The sequence below is a fragment of the Chenopodium quinoa genome, unplaced genomic scaffold (assembly GCF_001683475.1).
Source record: "Chenopodium quinoa cultivar QQ74 unplaced genomic scaffold, ASM168347v1, whole genome shotgun sequence".
Lineage (NCBI taxonomy): Eukaryota > Viridiplantae > Streptophyta > Magnoliopsida > Caryophyllales > Amaranthaceae > Chenopodium > Chenopodium quinoa.
The window spans coordinates 1,863,905-1,873,313 of record NW_018745080.1 but is presented as its reverse complement, the minus strand read 5'-3'; the positions used below and the strand labels follow the sequence as shown (position 1 = coordinate 1,873,313).

Below are 9,409 nucleotides of genomic sequence, written 5' to 3'. Positions count from 1 at the left end.
ATTTAATAAATAAAAAATAAAACGCCTCCACCAGCCCCCCTACCACCTTAACCCATCTTCCTACCTTAACCCACCTCACCAGACCCACCCACCTGACCGAAACCCACCTCCCCACCTCACCAGACCCACCCACCCACCTCACCGAAACCCACCTCCTTACCTACCACCTTAATCCACCTCCCCACCTCCTCACCTCACCGAAACCACCCAAAACAACACCGAAACCCACCTCACCGAAACCTACCTCACCGCAACCCACCTCACCACCGAAACCCACCTCACCACCCAAAACAACCACCGAAACCACCCAAAAAAACATAAAAAAAAATCCATAATTCACCAACACCATATATTTCAAAAAAATCAGAAAAATCAACAAGTTAATTAAATCAAAATTAAGAACAAAAAAAAGAGACACATACCTTAATTTGAAAAAAAAAACGTCGAAATTGGGATTATATGGTTAAATTCGAACATAAAAACTCCAGATCTGGAATTTTTATGGTCGAATTTAACCATAAACACCATAATTATTTGTTTGTTGACGACCACCAGCCCACACATAATCCATTCTTGTCGAAAATTCAAGGAAAAAAAATGAAAAAGAAAAGGAGAACGAAGGAGAAACCGGAAACAGAGAAGGAAAAGAGGAAAGAGTAAAAGGGAAGGAAAAGAGGAACGAAGGAAAAGAAAAATGAAAGAGGAACAGGAAAGAGAGGGAGAACGAAAGAGAAAGAACAGGAAAGAGAAGGAGAAAAGAGGAAGAGGAGAGAGAAAGAGAAGGAGAAGAGGAGAGACAAAGAGAAGAAGAATAAGAAAAAAGAAAGAGGCGGAAAAGGTTTGGGTAAGGGGGTATCCGTTTTATGGGCTAGGGTTTGGTGAAAAAAAATATTATTTTTTAATTAATTTCCGACGGAAATTCCGTAAGAAGTTTAATGTTCCGACGGAAAATTCCGTCAGAAGCTTCCAACGGATTTTATTTCCGTTGGAAGATTAATGTTCCGACGGAATATTCCGTCGAAAAGCTTATATTTTCCTACGGATTTATTTTTCGTCGGAATTTCTGTTTTTTCCGACGGAAATACATGTCCGTCGGAAGATGTCCGTCGGAATTCGGCCTATTTCTAGTAGTGGTAACCACGTTTAATTAAATGTTAAACCATTTTTTAAAACTACGTCGGTGTAGAAACACCTTAAGCGCATAAAGCACCGCAAATCTTATCCCTTGCTGTATAAACACCTTAAGTCTACGTAGGCATTGCAATATAATATATCCCTATGTACTAAGACACTTAAATAGCTCATTTCCCATGCTTTAAGCATCAATAAAAATTATATGACCATAATGAAATTCTCTTTAATATTCCAACCTCAATTAAACATTTAGTTTACTTAAACATGCTCTTAATCATGCTGATAATAAAGTGTAGTCCATATTCAACATTCCACATCATAAATTTCAACAATAATTCATTTCAAATAAATCATGCCTCATAAACCAATCATCAATTTCAATCTAATTTCATACAACCAATCCAATTCAACAATTCCAACCAATTCCTAGCATGATACTAACTTGGAATCAACCAAAATAAATTATAGCATGATTCTACACGCATTATAAATATCAAGTACGCCTACGTACCTCTATCACAAAATCGCCACAGCTACACAAAATCACTCACTTGGAAGTCTCCTACAACCCACAAATACCAAGAGACATTAATACTTGTTCTAAATAAATTCCAACAATATAAACACACTTTAAAACACTTTTAAACCTCTTAAAACATGCTGAAAATTATTTATAATCACTTGGTTTTATTCCCAATCAGTGGGTAATTAAATTCCTTAAAGAAACGCATACTTTAGCCTCTACATTAAAATTACAACAATATAAAACTATTAAAACTTTGCTGTAAATTGCTTTTAAAACATTGATTTCAATCATATAAACCAATAACTATCAATTCCCATCAATAATCATCAATTTAAAATCTATGGTTTCATTAATTTAGGGCTTTTTCATATGAAACATAATCTGAAAATTACTTGTATAAAACACCATTAGAATCATCATAATTTCATCACACAATACTCAAAATCAATAATTAATCAAGGCCTAATTAAAATCAAAGCAAAATTTTTTTTTTTTTACAAAATCTCACACTACTACTGCTACTGCCGGCGGTTGGTTGTGGTGGTGGTGGGCAATTGGCCACCGGTGCATAGGTGGTGCATGTGGTATGAGTGGGGAGGGGGGAAAATAAAGAAAGGAAAATAAGAGAGGAGAGTGTGTGTGTGTGTGTTTACCTTTTAGGTATTTTTTACCTTGGGCAAAATCTGATTTTTGCTCTTGGGTGAATATTTATACCTCTCTCTAGAACCCTCCTTTCTATTGACTTTCCTTATTTACCCTTAATGAATCCTACTCCCACTCAAAATGGCTATTAACTTTATTTTAAATCCTTTTGACTTTAAATTCCTATATAATTTACATAATGCCCAAAAGTTTTAAATATAGAAATAAAATATTTTCAAAACCATATTAATAAATTAATTGATGGGTTTTTTTATTTAAATAAACCTTTAAAATATTCAAAATGAAATACATAATTCATTTCAAATCAATAAAATACGTTTATAAAATAATAATTTAATTTATAAACCGTATAAAAATATGGCATATTACAGATGTACCTGGCCATTAACACTAGGTCAGACATTGAATTCTTGGTGAACTTGTTAGCAAGGTATAGCTCTGAATCTACAAGCGGACACTAGAATGGAGTGAAACACCTACTCCGCTATATACATAGACAATCAATTTAGGGCTCTTCTATCTGAGAAATGGAAATCCTACTCTCGTGTGATATGCTGATGCAGGCTACCTATCAGATCTAGTAAAATCAAAATCACAAACAGGTTATCTTTTCAGTTATGGCAATACAACGATCTCTTGGAAGTCAACCAAGCAGACACTAACATACATCGACTTCATCAAACCAAGCTGAATTGATTGCTCTTGATGAGCTGGTAAGGAATGCATATGGTTGCGATCGTCAACCCAACATATACTCAAAGAGAGCGGGATCAAAAACAACCAAAGAAAGCCCAACTACAATTTTTTAAGACAACATTACTTGCAATATACAAATTAAAGGAGGCTATATCAAAAGGTGATAGAACGAAACACATTGACCCCAAGTTCTTTTGTACTCATGATTTGGAAAAGCAAGGAAAGACCGATGTCAAGCAGATCTAGTCATGTAACAACTTAGCTGATGTGTTCACAAAGGCTTTACCACCTAGCTTTATTTCAAGAACTCGTGCATATGAATGGCATGCGTCGCCTTTGTGATATGTGTTAAATTGAGGGGGAGCCCTATATATATACTGTACTCTTTTTCCTTCGTCCAAGTTTTTATCCAACATGGTTTTTCTTGGTAAGGTTTTAATGAGGCAGATAAACATATAGGTGCAATAGCGGTAAGATTTGATTTTATCTAATGTAATTTTTTTTTTACAATTCGGCATATTCTCGATTCGTTGTATCATACAACTTTTGGGTGATCCGACACTTCGAGGAAGAAATTTCTTGTGATGATTTTGTAATCTGCATGAATTCGAGAAATAATCAATCGTAGCCTCGTAAAACTGGAGACCCTATCAAATGCAAATAACACCTTGTCTTTCAAAGGAGTTCGAAAAATCTTTTCTTTCGAAGGAGATTGAAAAAACCTTGTCTTTCGAAGGAGATAAACCCTTTCTTTCGAGAGAGATATTATTATAACCTAAGAATTTTAAAAGCTTAAAAGAAACAAAGATTGGAGCTTTCCACCGGTGAAATCCGACGGAAGCCCCTTCAAAATTTACGATGGAAGCTAAAGTTTAGGAGAGATGAGAGAGAAAGGAGGCTAGGGTTTTTTTTACCATCCCTCTATTCTAAAATACTCCATATTAGAGATTTTTTTAGGGTAATCACATCTAACGTAAAGTTATGAGTCATCCTATAGAAATTCGTTAAAGGGGGAGTGTTGTAATACGCATCGTGTGCGTAATATGAACGGATTAAAAACACCGTCAAATATCACCGCTAAGTTTCCATGCAAGAATAAATATTGTCGTTCAGAAACCTCATGCTCGATTAGACATTTCACTGCATCTTTAACATATCGAGCAAATACTATTCATATAGCCATATAGGGATACTATAAATCCCCGCATAATCTATACGCAACAATTATACTTCCTCCGTTTTTTTAATATTGAACCACTTGCCTTTTAAGAAAGTATCACAAATATTGCATCATATCTATTTTAGGAAAAGAAATATTGTGTTCACACTACAAATACCTAATATACTCTTGCTTTTCAACACTTACTTTTTATTTTGCGTATACAATCACATGGACAATTTGTATTTCTACCTTTCTCTCTCCTCCTTTTTTCCACTGCCAAAAAATTTGTTCCAAACCCCAGTAATGCAATAATAAAAGAACGGATGAAGTAGTATTTAAAAGCTTTCTTTTGATCTATTTGAAATTCTTTATTGTAAAACAAAAATACGGAGTAACAAATTGGATTACAAGGATATTGAGCTTCTCACGTGCGTCTCTTTCCTCCGTTGAAGTGGCTACTCTGAATTCTCCATTAAAGCATTGAAGCGTAGGTAATGTATTTTTCTTAATAAACCTAATATTAGTTTCACAATCTACCTGTTAATTGTTGATTCAACTCAATTCAGGGTTCTTCTAAGGTGGATTTATTATTGAACTATTATCGCTTATAATTATATTAATGAATTGAGAAGAATTTTGTTTGATAATTGAGTCAAATTTGGTTGTTATTATGTAGCAAAACCCTTGATTGTTATCCTGTTAGCTATAAATAATTAGCATGGCTTGTATAGTTAGCAGTATTTATGGTATTCAGCATATCAATAGAGAATTTCAAATTAATTACCTAAAGTTTTGATTTTGAATGTAATTTCCTTGTTAATTTGGTTAAATTATATAGTGTGTATTGATAATTATGTGATTATCTTTGTTGTACAGGTTTAAATACTCAATCTAACAGGTACCCTTCTTTTTTCTCTCACTAATTTCTATTCTTCTCACAAATCCCATGGATATATTTGATTCTTGTATCGATCCCCCACAAACTGAACCTCCAAAACCCGAAATTCGGAGCAATGAAAACCTAAATGATGATGATATTTTTGGTTCCTCTATAAACTTGGAAGAATCTCACATTGAAGAAGGCTACAAAGATGGGTATAGGGATGGTCTTACCTTGGGAAAACAAGAGGGCTATGAAGTGGGTCTAAAACATGGGTTTGAGTCTGGTGAAGAGCTCGGGTTTTACCGTGGTCTTGTCGATGTTTGGACTTCTGTGATTCGAGTTGAACCCAACTTCTTCTCTGCTCGGGTACAGAAGAGTATCCATCAAATTCAGGAGTTGCTTGAGAAGTACCCATTTATGGATCATGAAGATGAGAGCAAAGATGACATTTTAAGAGAGCTTAGGTTGAAGTTTAAGGCTACTTGTGCTTCTTTAGGAGTTAAATTGGAATACGAGGGGTACCCTAAAATGTCTGACTCTCATGACTATTGAGTTTTGGGCATGAGCAAGGTATTCTTGGTTAACAGTTATAGTAGATGCAGTATGATGTTAGGATTTGCTTCTCAATATTGTTTATAATGTCTGTCTTACTGTTACCCTGGTAGTGTTAGGGCCATGACTATGTTATTTTAAGGAAATTAATTATTTTTTTGCATTGCTTTGCAATTGTATAAGGTGCTTATCTTAAGTTGATTCTTATTTAGAAGCACGTGGAGCAGTATACTTTGTGTGGTTTAATACTAATAAAAGTGTAAGAAAGTTCAATACAATGAAGGACTATACATAATAACTTTTGTATTCAAAATTCATCTCTCATTATATTCACCATCCTCTATTGGTATTTAGATTGGGAAATTCAAAGCTTGTCATGTTAGTTGTTTTTTTAATTTTTGAATTTTCTTATAATTTTTTTTTTTTAATTGAATTTTAACTGCTAGTGGTGAAGATGAGCTCAAATCCTTCCCGGGATTTGAAATTTAACCTCTGGGTGGTCAATTGAATAAGATAGTTACAGCAGGGCAATCAGCAATGTCATTTCTATGAGTCATAGGATGCGGAGTCACTTTTTTCTTGCTTATGCTTGATCATTTAGCTTGATGCAGGATATGTATGTTTGCACTGGACATATCTTTAAACAACATTTTATCATCTTGGCTCATCTATTCACAACTATTTTTGGTCATTGACTGCACATGTTGTTATCTTATTGCCTTTCTTTTGCTTGGGATAGCAGAGGTGTCCTGAATATTTGATACCTCATACTACTATGCTAGAGTTGCAATGCTAGTGTAAAAATTGTGTGGATATCATCTATTTGATCGATTTATAACATTTCAAAGACTTGCTACTTTGATTTAGCAGAGAAACTTAGTTGTCGATGCTGTTATTTTTAAGCCAGAGGCTGCATGAAATGAAATATGTTGATGAAGACATTATGTATCCTGAGTTTGTGGTCCTTTCTAGAATTTGATCAGGATCTTTATATAGTAGTTACAAAGCTAACATTGGTATATATATTTGTATCTTTCCTGTAGATTGGGAAGATTAGTGGGAAAGAAGTAAATGAAAAATATGATACTGGCTTGTTGCAAACTATACATATCTGAAAGCCGCAACAAAGCTGCCCTCGAGTCTATTGAACGAGTAGCCAAGCTTGTGCATGATACTAAAGTTGTCAATAAATTTGAAGATGAAGCTTATAACAGAGTTGGCTACACTCTTGTCTCTAAGCTACCTCCAAAGTTGTCATCGGATCTTTGCGCTCTAAAAGATACTGCTTTTGCAATGGTTAGCACTGCTTTGAAAGCAATTGACTTTAATATGCACAGTGGAAGCCATCCTCGTCTGGGAGTTGTTGATCACATCTGTTTTCACCCGTTGGCCAATACTTCTTCGGAGCAGACAGCTAATATTGCAAGGTCATTGGCCAAAGATGTTGGTACCAAGCTTGAAGGTTTGTTTACTTCATCTAGCTTTATAACCTAGAAGTAAAATTTGGAGGATTCACTTTAATGATTTGAGTAGGAAACAGAACCAATTGTGAGTTTTGATGTTAAGAATGTCATAATTTTCATGTTATCATATCGTATAGGCGGTATAGCAGTTGTTTTTGTTGTCATCCTACTGATAAGCAGCTTAAAGAGATTTCATGATGGGGCCTCACTATTGTTAAGTTATGCCTTTTTGTTTCTAGAAAGTTGGGGGTCTAAGGTACCTTTCAGATATTTGTTCTATTTTCATGCCTCATAAGCTGTGTATGCTATCATCATCCTTGCTCCTAATTTTTTGTCCAGCACTGAAGTACTATGAATTTCTCAAAGAAACATTTGGGAAGGGATGATGGTGTTGGTGGGAAAAGTGGACAATTTAGGGCATCTCAAAGTGGAAATTGAAGCTATGGATAGGTGACAGAGAAAGTATTATTGTTTTAAGCGAGATTCATCTGTCAGTGAAAGTAACTGTATCTTTCTAGAGAACATAATCATGGATCATATATTTTTTGGGTGATCTCTTAAGAGATGGGTGCCACTTCTTTTAGTATAGTCGTGATGATTTTCAAGCACCTTGTACATGCCGATTCATCCTAGATGTAAATCATCCTGAATGGAAGTGGACTGAATTTAAGCATGTTCTCTGCATATAAAAAGAGATTCCTATGACTTTAGTGTTGCTCTGTTATTTGTGCGACTGACACTGACTAATAACTATCAAACTAATGCTTAAGGCTGTCTTTTGTGTCAAAACTGGCAATTGCCAAGATTTTGCAATCGTCAGTTTTAGCTATTAGATTGAACACACAGCTAGCAGTTTCTTCCCACAACAAGTAGAGGACTATTATTTGGTTAAAGCTTATCTGGGCAATTATATCTTTCTCATGCAATTTATATGTGAAAGCTGCAGTTCCTACCTTTTTATATGGAGCAGCACATGAAAAAGGACGAACTCTTGATTCAGTAAGAAGAGAGCTTGGCTACTTTAGGCCTAACACTAATGGAAATATCTGGGCGGGAGGGCTGAGCTCAGAGACTTTACCTTTGCATCCAGATGAAGGACCAAATCAAGCTGACCTATCTAAGGGCGTTGTTGTAATAGGGAGTACAAGATGGGTTGATAACTACAACGTCCCAATCTTTTCCACCAATCTTTCAGCTGTTCGTAGAATTGCCAAACTCGTTAGTGAAAGAGGAGGTGGACTTCCATCAGTTCAAGCTATGGCACTTTCTCATGGAGAGGAAGTTATTGAGGTTGCTTGCAATTTACTGGAACCGAATAAGGTTGGAGGAGATCAAGTTCAAATTGAAGTTGAGCGCCTTGCACAGGAAGAAGGTATGGTTGCCAGAAAGGGTTACTTTACTGACTTTTCACAAGAACAAATCATCAATGCTTTCTTGGATTCTGGAGATACATCTGATTGACCATTACTAACTTGTAAGTAGAATTATCTCTATAAAGGTGCCAGATTTATTTGATGCATCATACTCTCGAGATAAATAACTTCCAATTATAATACAACATATTACAGTAGCAGTCAAATCTCTCCTTCATTTTTGTTGTGATTTGAGTTCGCTACTTGTGTTACATGTGCTACGTAACTAACTTGGGTGAAAATTGCTGTTAATCAATGGAGTATTTATTTGTTAGTTAATGATGGCTATGACATTTCGTCTCCTGCTAAATGCCTGACTAGCTATGTAAATAGACATTTTCTTGTGGTTTGGACTCAATTTTGGTGTCCTTAATCTTCAGACTGTTCCGGGTGGTTGTATATCATAATTAGTGTTCCGAGTTTTTACATCCTTGTGTCTTTGGCGTGCAAAACACATGCTCTTTGGATTGCATTATATCATGAGTTTTTCACATCCTCTTTTTCCTTGGGCATTTAAATCAAAGGTGTCAAGGATCATTTCTCTTTTAACTAGTAGAAAAGTTGCTCAAGGGCAGTGGACTGAGTGGAGGAAATGCACCTGTTTTACAAAATTCAAAGCCAAAAATAGGTTTTTGTTTTTACTACCTTAAAAAAAATCATTTTATTTTATTTTAAGACCATCTCCAATGGTGAGACTTGAGGGAGTTTTTTTTAGGACGGAGTGTTTTTTTTACAAAATATACCAATAAGTTGGTATCTTTTTTTACAAAGAATACCAATAAGTTGGTATTTAAACTTTAGCAATTCCAAAAGAAAGTTGTTAAGTTTAGATACTCAACTTTGAGTCTCATTTGACAAAAAGTGTGGGCCCTTTATTAATATTATAATATATTTTGTAATTTATTTAAGTTTTATTTT

General features: G+C 35.0%; 1 protein-coding gene across 1 annotated transcript; it reads left to right on the top strand.

Moving 5' to 3' along the window:
* The first annotated feature begins 4,557 nt into the window (after positions 1-4,557).
* LOC110709578 (formimidoyltransferase-cyclodeaminase-like) lies at positions 4,558-9,409 on the top strand. The gene is made up of 4 exons (XM_021887793.1): positions 4,558-4,672; positions 5,058-5,613; positions 6,688-7,078; positions 8,026-9,409. Exons 2-4 carry the CDS (start codon positions 5,128-5,130, stop codon positions 8,538-8,540), a joined length of 1,392 nt encoding a protein of 463 aa, XP_021743485.1. The 5' UTR covers positions 4,558-4,672; positions 5,058-5,127; the 3' UTR covers positions 8,541-9,409.